The sequence below is a fragment of the Callorhinus ursinus genome, unplaced genomic scaffold (assembly GCF_003265705.2).
Source record: "Callorhinus ursinus isolate GAN/ISIS: 27379988/994484 unplaced genomic scaffold, GSC_fseal_2.0 scaffold7, whole genome shotgun sequence".
NCBI lineage: Eukaryota > Metazoa > Chordata > Mammalia > Carnivora > Otariidae > Callorhinus > Callorhinus ursinus.
The window spans coordinates 53,178,920-53,192,086 of record NW_027397069.1 but is presented as its reverse complement, the minus strand read 5'-3'; the positions used below and the strand labels follow the sequence as shown (position 1 = coordinate 53,192,086).

Genomic DNA, 13,167 nt, shown 5'->3' with positions numbered 1-13,167 from the left:
GTGTAGTGTTCCATGATTCATTGTTTGTTCATAACACCCAGTGCTCCATGCAGAATGTGTTATTGCTGGTTTTTAATATTGAAGTGACACTAAATCAGGGAGTTGAGTTACTCTGGTGAAATGTTATTCAGAATTTTAGCTTACCAGATGAATCAAATAAGTTGTTACTAGGTGTGACTGACTTTAGACTAGTGGTTCTCAAACTGTAGGGTGCTTAAGAATCAGGTGAATGACTTGGTATGAATGCAGATTTCCTGAGGCCCATTCCACAGATTCTGATTTTGTAAATGAGAGTGGGGCCCCAGAATCTGCATTTTTAGACACATCCCAGGTAATTTTGATGCAGATGGCTCATGAACCCCCTTCAAGAAAGACTTTAATAAAGCAATAGTTGATAGTGCAGCACTGCGCATTTCTGACCCTCTTAACTGTCTATAACATGGACTATTAGTTAATGGTTTCCAATCTTTTATATTAAAAAGAAATAGACTGTGATCCCTTTAAATTCAGTTCTTATGCTATTGTGTGTTTCATGTGAGCTGTGTTTCAGTATTCTGCATTCCTGTGTAGAGAATGGAAATGTATGGCTAATACTTAAATGTGTAATTTCAGTTCATTCTTCTAGGGCTTTCATAGCACTTAATTTGTTCTACATATTGTCATATAAAGTTGATAGGATTGAGGAATTTGGATGATATTTGCGGGCTATGAAATAGAGAGTTTCATTGAGGAAGTCAACTGGAAAGTGGTATCTGGATCAACACCTATGGGGGAGTGAAGGGAGGAGGATTGAGTAGAGGGAGAAGTAGAAATGTGGTACAGCTGCAGTAGGAACCTTTGCCTTTCCTGTGGGATATCTGGAACTGAGATGGTCCTTCAGAATTATCCCAAATGGGGGAAGGGTGCTGGGACTTTATATCCTTACCTCAACCCCCATTGACCAGTCATTGGATGCAGGCTGACATGGGAAGGTGTGACTTTGGGCAAAGAAGCCAATGAGAGGGCTCAGCTGAGAGCTGTCAGTAGCCCGGACTCCCAGCAGCTGGGCTATGAAAGGGGAATCTGAGTAGCACACCACAGTGATCACTACAGATGAAACCAGGGTTTTGAGTCTTGTGTGTATGAAAGAGTAATCACTCAACTATCACTCAACTAAGTACCACATATCTAGTGCCAAGGGATTTGTTTGGTGCTGGAAGAATGGTGGAGAGAAGAAAGCTGGGAAGGATTTTTGGTTTGTTGGAAAAGATGAGGTTGTTTTTAGATCTGCTGAATTTGGCATTGAGGTAGAAATGCTCTGTAGGTCATTAGGGATATGGTAGTGGAGCTCAAATAAGACCAGACATGATGAGAAAATAGTTGAAACTACAAGGGTAACATTTGATATTTAGCTGGTAGGTTAGCTCTTAGGTTATAATTTAGGTACTCTGAATGTTATTCTTTGATGATTTAATGTAACAGTTTTATTACAGTTATGAAGAACCAAGTACTGTATATAAAAATATTTTGAGAAGGTGTTTTTAATAAGTTCCAAATTGCTGTCATATATAATATGTCCCCAATTTCTTTAGGTTCTGGGAAGTTCTGGATTTTTTAACAACCATGGACTACAAATACAGCAGCAGCAAAAAAGGAATCTCTCACTACATGAATACATGAGTATGGAATTGTTGCAAGAAGCTGGTGTCTCCATTCCCAAAGGACATGTGGCAAAATCACCAGATGAAGCTTATGCAGTTGCCAAAAAATTAGGTACTAACTTAAGAAAAACTTAAGGCACTTTGACATGGGCACTTCTGATAAGATGTGAACTTTACTTAGAGTTTATAACAGCTTATAGGTTTTATTTTATTTTTTAAAAAATGAATTTTATTTATTTAAAAGAGAAGGTGGAACTTTATGATTGTTGACATTCTAAAATTATTATGAGATTATTATGAGCTCCCACAGAGTTAGTAACTTAAGAACCAATTATATTGGAATTAGGAAGCCTTTAAAGTCTTGTTTTTAGTTGGAATATAGTTATGGGGAAGGAAGATCTGTTTAATATTCTGAAGCTTAAAAGACTGTTGTCTGTGATGATTCTTCAAGGAAATAGTGAAGAAAATCTTAGCTGTTTATGTGATTGTAAACAAGTCTAATATTCCTCCCCTGACTTTCTTTGACAGGAAAAGTATGGAACCAAGGTGGTGCGAGGGAGGGGAGAAGCTGAGTCCTAGACTGTAAGCTCCATGAGAGCAGGGTTTCTTTGTCTTATTTTGTCCAGTGATACATCCTAAACTCTTAGAAGAATACCTGCCCTTAGGTGGTCAGTAACTATTGATATTTGTTAAATGAATTAAGTACTTGCCCATGTTTATTAGTAGATTCTTTTATTGATAACAGAAAACTTAATAGCTTTTGTTAATTTGAATTTTGTTAATTTATATTAATCTCTTATTTAAAAAAATACTGACTTTGGAAGATATCCTTCACTGTACATTTTTAATGATTTAATATGAGGCCATAATAACGAGTAATTTACTAGCTATACACTGCATTTTATTTTTAGCAGTATTTAAAATCCCACCAGTTTTATGAAGATTAGCACAGTCTGTTGTATGTATACTTGATTAATAAGGCTTTGAATGTGCTTTAGTGAAGACTTTGCTTTTATTAGTATTTTAAGAAGGCAATGGAGCATTTAAAAATGTTTAAAATGTTTAAAGTTTTATTCTCATTTTGTACTTATTTGTTTCTAGAATGAGTTTTTCTTTTAAAAGTAAGGGTATGTACAAGTTCAGAAATATGTCATTTAAGTTATGTTTTTGAATGAGATGACTTCGAAGCATGATTTTTCATTGACAGTTTAATTTTTTGTTAATCAGAAAAAAAATCCTTTTTATTCAGATTATAAGCAAACTTCTTTTTATTCATTGAAAGCCTTGTGTAAATTGATACTAATTTTGGTGAAATTTTTTTTAATTAATGGTGACCTGTAGCTTCAACTTATGCATGGTAAAATATGTGCCTCATTTTTACCTTCAAAACACTGTATATTAGAGGCTCTTAAAGGTCAAGTTTAAAGAAAACTCGTGATTGTACTTTGTATTTCTGTAGTATTTCTTGCAAAGGCTACTTTTTAAATTTAATTTTATTTATTTATTTGAGAGAGAATGAGGGATAGCATGAGAGGGAAGAGGGTCAGAGGGAGAAGCAGACTCCCTGCTGAGCAGGGAGCCTGATGTGGGACTCGATCCCAGGACTCCAGGATCATGACCTGAGCTGAAGGCAGTCGCTTAACCAACTGAGCCACCCAGGCGCCCAAGGCTACTTTTTAATAACTATTCCCTTGAGATTTGATCTTACCTATATGACCTAAACTTTAATTTCTAAAGAAGAGTCAGCTAAGTAGGAGGGAAAACTGGAAATGCAATTGAGAAAGTATAAGGTTTTCTTATTCTACTGTTCTGTCCTTAATGAAATTTAGACCCTTGACTTTGTTCTTTTATTTTTGGTAGTCTAATCTCTTGAGTGATGATTTTTTGTTTGTTTACCAATTCTTTCCTTTGTAATAATGTTGAAGCTTAAAATATTTTTCATGCCAGTGTTAGTAAGGCCTGATTTATATTTAATGAAGTTGGTAAAAACTATTTTTTTCTATTTCCAAATTATTATAATTGGTTTTTCTGTATTTTCCATATATTTACTCATTTAGTCAAAATTCATTGTTTTATCAAAAAAATCTGTAGGAACTTTTTCATAAAACAGATAGGATTTATTTGGATGCCAGTTTCTTGATTTCTTTATTCCTTATAAACTTTAATGATGCTTAAATGATTAAAGGAAGAAAGAATAGTTAACATGTGCAGGGTATACTCTGTGAGTATTTCTGGGAAGGTCTCTGGGACCAGGACTTCTATGAAGTAAGGAGCAGGTAGGCAGCTCTGATTTTGAGCCCCTTAGAACAGAAGGTATCCTGTCCATCTAGAAAGTATGTTTTTGTGGGATTGGGATATGGAAGTGGGATTAGTGACTAAGGAGGTCTTTTAAATTTAGAGAATCAGAAATGCTACTTTTAAAAGGTATATTTAGTAACTACTATGAATATGTTGAGGACAGTTTTGTCTTTCGTTGGGAGTCATTAATGTCAGAAGATGTTGATTATAGGATCTAATTGCACAAGGTATGATACAAGGTGCCTTAGAAATACACCTGGTTCTGTCCATCTGGCTAGCAATTCCCAATGCTGATTTTGGCTACTTTGCTTCTTGAGTTATTGAACAACTCACAAAGTATTAATTCCCATTTATTAAAACTCTTACATCGCCAACTGATATAGTGAGATATAAATGCTTTACAGGTGGGCCAGACTTGCTTCCTCTCAGTTCTGTGAGTTAGCATGGGGATTGGGGCCACTGAGCCTTACAGCTGGTGACTCCTCCTGAAATAGCCCTGGCCTCTTTCCCCGGTATTCCCTACAAATTCTATAATTTTCTGTGTATATCATGATGTGAAAAAAGTTGGAAACACTATTCTGGAGGCTAGTTTTGCCTGTTGTGAATAACTGAAGTTAGGGATGGAAGAATGGTTGGGAAGAAATCTAGTTTCTTTTCCTGTGTGTGTGTGTGTGTGTGTGTGTGTGTGTGTTTTAATAGACTGGTTTTCTCATACCCATTTTTAAAAAGATTTATTTATCTTGAGAGAGAGAGGGATTGAGAGCATGTGCAGGGGTAGGGGCAGAGGGAGAGAGACAATCTCAAGCAGACCCCCGCTGAGCACAGAGCCTGATCCCAGGACCCTGAGATCATGACCTGAGCCAAAATCAAGAGTCAGACACCTAACCAGCTGAGCCACCCAGGCTCCCCTTCTCATATCCATTTTTATTTTATTTATTTTTTGGGAAAGATATATTTATTTATTTGTCAGAGAGAGAGAGTGTGCGCGAGCGCTCGCACAGGCAGGGGGAAGAGCAGACAAAGGGAGAAGCAGGCTCCACACTGAGCAAGGAGCCAGATGGAGGACTCAGTCCCAGGACTCTGGAATCGACTTGAGCTGAAGGTAAACACTTAACCGACTGAGCCACCCAGGTGTCCCCTCATATCCGTTTTTAATGATAGGTCTTTAGTAGACAGCTCATTAATTTCATGATTCTGTATTGCCAAAAATAGTATGTTTTAGGCTTGGGAGGTTTCTCCCATTTTTGTTTAATTTTCAGAGGAACTGTGCTTCATAGAATTTTAAAAGGTAAACCCTAGTACAAGTTCAGATACAAATACATCTTAGTTCCTCTATTACCCTAAATAGAATTGCATCTGTATTGGCTTTCCATGTTTGAAATTATACACAATGTAATCATTTTGCTGCTTGAAAATTGTTCAGGGGGGCCTGGGTGGCTCAGTTGGTTAAGCGACTGCCTTCGGCTCAGGTCATGATCCTGGAGTCCCGGGATCGAGTTCCGCATCGGGCTCCCTGCTCGGCAGGGAGTCTGCTTCTCCCTCTGACCCTCTTCCCTCTTGTGCTCTCTCTCTCTCTCATTCTCTCTCTAATAAATAAATAAAATCTTAAAAAAAAAAAAAAAGAAAATTGTTCAACCTAGTAAAATTTAGATCTGTCTTTTTTACATATTTTGTTGACCCTTTTTTTAAGAGTAGATTTTTAATTGCCAAATTCTAAATTTCATTAATAGTAATACTTATATCTGCTACATATTTTTTAATTGCTTAAAACATAAACTTATTGTTACGTTTTATGAGGTTATAAGTTCGAAATGGGTTTTAAGTCCCATCTTCTTTTTTTTTCTTTAATTTTGACCACCTCCATCCATTTTTCCTATCCCCCATCCCCTGCCTTTGGCAGCCACCAGTCTGTTCTCTGTATCTATGGATTAATTTTTTTTGTTTGGTTTGGTTTTCCAATTCCATATATAAGATTCCGTTCATATGGAATATGTCTTTCTCTGGCTTACTTCACTTAACCCTTAGGTCCATCCATGTTGTTGCAAATGGCAAAATTTCATTCTTTTTTTGTGGCTGAATACACACACACACACACACGTACACACGTGCATATACTATAATTTCTTTACCCATTCATCCATCAATGGATACTTAGGTTGTTACCATATCTTGGTTATTGTTAATGTAAATACTGTAAATAGTGCTGCAATAAACATGGAATACATATGTTTTTTCAAGTTAGTGTTTTCTTCAGATAAATACCCAGAAGTGGAATTGCTGGATCATATAGTAGTTCTGTTTTAATTTGTTTGAGGAACCTCTTTACTGTTTTCCACAGGGGCTGCATCAGTTTATATTCCCATCAGGAGTGCATGAGTGTTCCCTTTTCTTCACATCCTCACCAACACTTGTTATTCCTTGTCTTTTTGATAATAGCCATCGTAGCAGGTGTGAGATAATACCTCATTCTGGCTTTGATTTGGATTTCCCTGATGAATAGTGATTTTGAACATATTTTTATATATAGTGGCCATCTGTATATCTTTGGAAAAATGTCTGTTCACATCTTCTGCCTGTTGTTTAATCACATTTCTTTTTCCACAGTTGAGTTCTCTTATGTTTTAGATATTAACTCTGTCAGATATATGATTTGCAAATATTTTCTCCCGTTCAGTAGGTTGCTGTTTTACTTTGTTGATGATTTCCTTTGGTATGCAGACGTGTTTTAATTTGATATAGTCTCACTTACTTATTTTTGCTTTTGTTGCATTTACTTTTGGTGTCAGATTGAAAACATCATCACCAAGACCTATGTCAAAGAGCTTGCCACCTACATTTTCTTCTAGGAGTTTTATGGTATTTTAAGTCTTATGTTCAAGTCTTTAATGCACTTCAAGTTAATTTTTTTTAAAAGATTTTATTTTATTTATTTACTTGAGAGAGAGAGTGCACAAGAGGGGGTAGGGTCAGAGGGAGAAGCAGACTCCCTGCCGATCAGGGAGCCAGATGCGGGCGTCCATCCCAGGACTCCAGGATCATGACCTGAGCTGAAGGCAGTCACTTAACCAACTGAGCCACCCAGACGCCCCAAGTTAATTTTTGTGTATGGTGTTAGATGGTGGTTGAGTTTCATGCTTTTGTACATGGCTGTCCAGTTTTCTCAAAACCATTTATTTTATTATTTAAAAACTTTTTTAAAGATTTATTTTTAGAGAGCAAGTGAGCAAGTATGGGGCTGAGGGAGAGAGAGAGAAGGGGAGAATTCCAAGCAGACTCCCTGTTGAGTGCAGAGCCCAACACGGGGCTTGATACCAGGACTCTGAGATCATGACCTGAGCTGAAATAAGAGTCGGATGCTTAACTGACTGAGCCATCCAGGTGCCCTGTCCCAACACCATTTATTGAAGAGACTGTCCTTTCTTCATTGTATATTCTTGGCTCCTTTTTGATAAATTAATTGACCATGTATATATGGATTTATTTCTGGGCTATTTTGTTTTGTTGTGTCAGTAGTATACTGTTTGATTATTGTAGCTTTGTAATATTTAGTTTGAAATCTGGGAGTGTGATATCCAGCTTTTTTCTTCTTTTGCAAGATTGCATTGGCTACTTGGGGTTGTTTTTGTGGTTTCATACTAATTTTAGGATTGTTTGTTCTATTTCTGTGAAAAATGCCGTTGGAATTTTGATAGGGATTGCATTGAATCTGTAGATTGCTATGGGTAGTATGGACATTTTAACTGTATTATTCCAATCTATGAGTATGGAATATCTTTCCATTTTATTTTTGTCTTCTTCAGTTTCTTTAATCAGTGCCTTACAGTTCAGTATACAGGTCTTTTACCTCCTTGGTTAAATTTATCCATAGGTATTTTATTCTTTTGATGCAGTTGTAGATGAGATTTTTTTTTAATTTCTCTGATAGTTCATGATTAATGTATAGAAATGTAATTGACTTTTGTGTATTGATTTTGTGTCCTGCAGTATTAGTGAATTCATTTATTCTAATAGTTTTTTGATGGGATCTTTAGGGTTTTCTATATATAATACCATGTCAGTTGCAAATAGTGACAGTTTTACTTCTTCCTTTCCAATTTGGATGCCTTTTATTTCTTTTTCTTGCCCGATTGCTATAGCTAGGACTCCCAATACTGTGTTAAATTAAAGTGGCAAGAGTGGGCATCCTTCTCTTGTTGCTCATCTTAGAGGCAAAGCTTTCAACTTTTCACTGTTGTGTTGGATATTAGCTGTGGGCTTGTCATATATGGCCTTTGTTATGTTGAGGTATGTTCCTTCTGTACCTGCCTCGTTGAGGTTTTTACATAAATGGATGTTGAATTTTGCCAAATGCTTTTTTTTTGCATCTGTTGAGATGATCATATGTTTTTTACCCTTCATTTTATTAGTATAGTGACTGACTTGTGGATATTGAACCAGCGTTTCATCCCTGGAATAAATCCCAGTTGATGATGGTACATGATTCTTTTAATGTATTGTTGTATTCAGTTTGCTAATAATTTTGTTGAGGATTTTTGCATCTATGTTCATTAGGGATATTGGCTTGTAGTTTTCTTTACTTGTGGTATCCTTGTCTGGTTTTGGTATCGGGGTAATTCTGGCCTTGTAAAATGAATTGCAAGTGTTCCACCTCTTTTCTTTTTTGGAAGAGTTTGGGAAGGATTGGTATTTTTTTAATTCACCAATAAGCCATCTGGTTCTGGACCTTCATTTTTTGGGAGGATTTTGATTACTGATTCATTCTCCTTGTTGGTAATCTGTTCATATTTTGTTTCTTCATGATTCAGTCTTGGTAGGTTGTCTGTGTCTAGGAATTTATTTCTTCTTGGTTGTCCGGTATGTTGTCATGTAATTCATCATAATAATTTCTTATCCTTTGTATTTCTGAGTTTTCAGTTGTAGTATCTCATCTTTTTGTGTCTGATTTTATGAATCCACTCTTTTCTTTTTTCTTGGTGAGTCTAGCTGAAGGTTTGTCTATATTGTTCATCTTTTTGAAGAAGCAGCTCTTACGTTCATTGATCTTTTCCATTGTCTGTGTAGTCTCTCTTATTTATGTTCTGACCTTTGTTATTTCCTTTCTTCTACTAATTTTGAGCTTTGTTCTTCTTTCTTAGTTCCTTGAGATGCAAAATGAATGTGAGACTTTTCTTGTTTCTTGAGATAGGCTTTTATTACTGTGAATTCTTAGACTGCTTTTGCTGATCCCATAAATTTTGGCATATTTCCATTTTGTCTTGATGTATTTTTTTTATTTCTGTTTTGATTTTTTTCCTTGACCCATTGATAGTATGGTTTTTAATCTCCACATGTTTGTGAATTTTCCAGGTTTCTTCCTTTAATTAATTTCTGGTTTCATACCATTGTGGTTGGAAAAGATGCTTGGTGTGATCTCAGTCCTCTTAAATTTATTAAGACTTGTTTTGAGGTTTGCCATGTGATCTATCCTGGAGTATGTTCCATGTGCACTTGAGAAGAATATGTATTGTTGCTTTTGGATGGAATGTTGTATTTATATATTAAGACCATGGTCGAATATGTTGTTTAAGGCCTGGGTTTGCTTATTGATTTTCTGCCTGGGTGATCTACTGATTGATATACGTGGGTATTGAAATCCCCTACTATTAATTGTATTGCTATTTCCCCCTTTATGTCTGTTAATGTTTGCTTTATATTTTAGGTGCTCTTATGTTGGGTGCATAAATATTTATCAATGATACATCCTCTTGTTGGATTGCCCCTTTATCATTATGTAACACCCTTCTTTGTCTCTTGTTATATAGTCTTTGTTATAAAGTTGATTTTGTCTGATATATGTAGAGCTACCCCAGCTTTTTTTTGGTTTCCATTTGCATGCAGTATCTTTGTTCATCCTTTAAGTTTCAGTCTGTGTCCTTACATCTAAAGTGAGTCTTTTTTAAAAATTTTTTAAAAATTTTTTTAAAGATTTTATTTATTTATTTGAGCAAGAGAGAATGAGAGATAGAGAGCACGAGAGGGAAGAGGGTCAGAGGGAGAAGCAGACTCCCCGCTGAGCAGGGAGCCCGATGTGGGACTTGATCACGGGACTCCAGGATCATGACCTGAGCTGAAGGCAGTCACTTAACCAACTGAGCCACCCAGGCACCCTAGAGTGACTCTTTTATAGGCAGCATAGATTAGTCTGTTTTTTTTTTTATTTATTCAGCCATTCTGTGTCTTAATCCTAATGTTTAGGATTCTAGTATAATTAAGGTGGAATTTTTGTCTGGTTGAATAAACATGTGCAAAGTTTGCCAATTAGTGAATAACCGCCTGGAGGGAGATTTGTAATGGCATAAAATAGGACTTTGCTTTCTTTTTTCTTGTTCCCAGTGTTTATTAGATGACTATATATGAAGAATGCTTAAGACATTTGTGAATAACTAAAGCTAGGAGGGATAGTGACTATATTTTAGTATATGTGCTGCCGAAGCGAGCACGGGATAGTGACTATATTTTAAAAACAACCCTGGAATCCATAAAAGATCTTGTCTGACTAGAGCAAAGGGCCAAATCTAATAAGACTGTAAGCTCTCTAAGAGCAGGGTAGGTCTCTGTTGCTCATTGGTGTATCTGTGGCTCTAGCAAGTAACTGGTATATAGATGTAATTGTTGAATGAATTAATGGAATTGAATAAAATCTTTGTTTCAATCAGTTGTGCTCAGATTTCTCTTGTAATCCCTCTTGTCTTGATGAGACTGTATTCATTAAATTTTTTTGGCTTTTCATTTGTTGTGAAGGGCTTTTTTAGAAGGAACTTTTGAGGAATCATCTCTGCCCTTAAGGAATTTATATTCCTAAAGAAAGGAAATTGACATTTTGTGGAGGAAGAGACTTCTGTCTTGTAAAATATTTTTGAAAAACTAGAGCTTTATTATCTTAATAGGTCAGTTTTTTAAGTTCTCAGTTTACTGTGTTAGGAATGTTTGAATTTAGCCCAGCAAAGCACCAGTTTAACTATTGGCCATTTTTACATTATACTTACACTGTTGGGTTTACATTTATCCTCTTTGGATATGAATGAATATATCTGAAGTACTGGAAAAACCAGGTAACCAGAAACAGGTAAAACGACTAGTGGCTGTGCCTTTTAGTTTGGGCGTGAACTCTGTAATTTGCCATTGCCCCAGAGGCTACCTGTTTTCTTTCCAATAAGAAAATTATTGTTCGTTTTAAGGAAATTTCTTAGTTTTCTCTAATCTTCATCTAATATTAGTTGTTTTTACCTGAATGGTGGGGACTGTGGCAGATAGAAAAGGGTCTATCTTGTGTAAACCAGGCACTTTTAAACAGCTTTAGTTGCAGGGTCCAGCATTTCCAGTTCTGAGTTTTTAAAAGAGCAGTGGAAAATCAAGATATGCAAGAATTCTTTCCATCTTTAAATGTTCTTTTAGTCAACATTCAGAAAATAGATGCTAGGAACGATCCCAGGAGCTTGAGAACATCAATGAACACAAGGAAGATTGTGCCCTTCTGAAGCCTGTATTTTAGTGGGGGAGCAAAACAATGAATGGTAAACATGAGAAAATTATATATTATGTTTGAAGGTGATGAATTCTGTGGAAAAAAGGCAGGGTAAGGAGGATTGGTCCCAGGTGGGCAGGTTGTACTATTAAGTAGAATGATCAGGTAAGCCTCATGGACAATCAGATATAAGAAGAAAAACTTGAAGGGAGTGCAGGCCTTTCTCAAATGGATACAGGTGTCTTCTGGTATCTGAAAGTAGAGTATTCTTGTGAAACCTTTTGTAAGCCAAAATGGTATAAAGTGAAAGCAGTTACCATTAATTATAAGGAGAAATTTTCAAGTGTTTCCAGAGCCAGTAAATGACCCCTCCTAGGCTAAAGCACAGATGCTCACAGGCATGGTTCAAAGCTTTGGTGGCTGGATGCTGAGTGTAGTTCCTGGGTAAGGAGCTTGGCCACTCTTGCTGCTTGGGGTGTGTGCTACCTCTCTAATGGCTCTCCACAAAATCAACACTGAACGCTGTTTTTTGCAAAAGCGAAAATCACTTTCGGATTTCTTTCAGTTAGTAAAAACAGGTAACCGATGCAGGTCTTTTGTAAAAGCGAAGTGGTGTAATGCAGACTTTTGAAAAGCAGGGGTTTCCTGTACCTGATGAGTATTTCAGGTGGAGGGAGCATTAGAGCCAAGTCCTGACGGCAGAAGCATGCCTGGGAACAGTGGAGACTAGTGTAGCTGGAGTGGAGTGAACAATGAGGAGGTCATAGGAGATACAAATAGTAAGGGTACTGGGGAATTATATAGGTCCTTGTAGGTCATTGTAAGGAGTGTGACTTTTACTTTGAGTAAAATGGGCATTCACTGTAAGGTTTTAAATAGAGGAATGATGTGCTCACTTTGCTGCTTTGAGAATACTCTGTCAGGGACGAGTATAATCTAGGTGAGAGAGAATGGTGGCTGGAACCAGGGTTCAAACCAGATGATGAAGAGTGGTCAAGATTCTGGATAAATTTTAAAGATGAGTTTAGGGTGTGGGAAAGACGGCTTTTTAAAACACTTCCTTGACTGACTCACAGGGCCATCTTCTAACTTCTAAATGTAGACTCGTTTACATCATTAATTTTCTAAACATTCTTTTTAAATAATTGTTTAGGTATAAACTTTAGGTCATTTCTTACTGGTTTTATCAGAAACTGCATCTGTTACCTCTTTGATTTTGTTGGTTTATCTGATTAGGTGGGAGTCCCCGCATTCTGCATGGTGTGTGCATGGATTGGTAGTTATATACCAGGGACTGCTTTGGGCTTGTAACCAATAAGAATAAGATGATTGTTTTGCCATAATGTAATACAAGTGTTGTACTGCTAGTATAGGCAAAATGCTGTAAGAGGCAAAATGAGGAGATTCTGAAATTCTGCTTGTCTGGGGAGACAGAATACCCTCTGAGAGAAATAGCCCTGGACCATGAATGATGAGGGGTACCCAGGCTAACCAGCTGGTTTGCTGATTTTCTTCAGCGCATTAGAAAGAGGAAGATAGAAGAGAGACCAGTCTACCTTTATGTTAAAGAAGAAAAATTCAGAATATTTATTTTAAAAATTTCATTTAAAATTTTTTAAAAAGTACTATAAAAAATAAAAATTTAAGACTTATAACATCCCCGAATCTTCTGATAAATATAGCTTAACTCCTGATAATACTCCTCATAACAGTATAGCTCAAGAA

The 13,167-nt window shown here is 36.4% G+C and overlaps 1 protein-coding gene across 2 annotated transcripts in view; it reads left to right on the top strand.

The window, feature by feature from the left end:
• The window catches only part of SUCLA2 (succinate-CoA ligase ADP-forming subunit beta), a 58,699-nt gene that overhangs the window by 15,615 nt on the left and 29,917 nt on the right, over window positions 1-13,167 (top strand). For both annotated transcript variants that reach the window (XM_025874890.2, XM_025874887.2), the window contains exon 2: window positions 1,572-1,752. In XM_025874890.2, coding sequence (XP_025730675.1) covers window positions 1,656-1,752 — 97 coding nt within the window. In that variant the 5' untranslated portion in view covers window positions 1,572-1,655. The remainder of the gene's footprint in view (window positions 1-1,571; window positions 1,753-13,167) is intronic.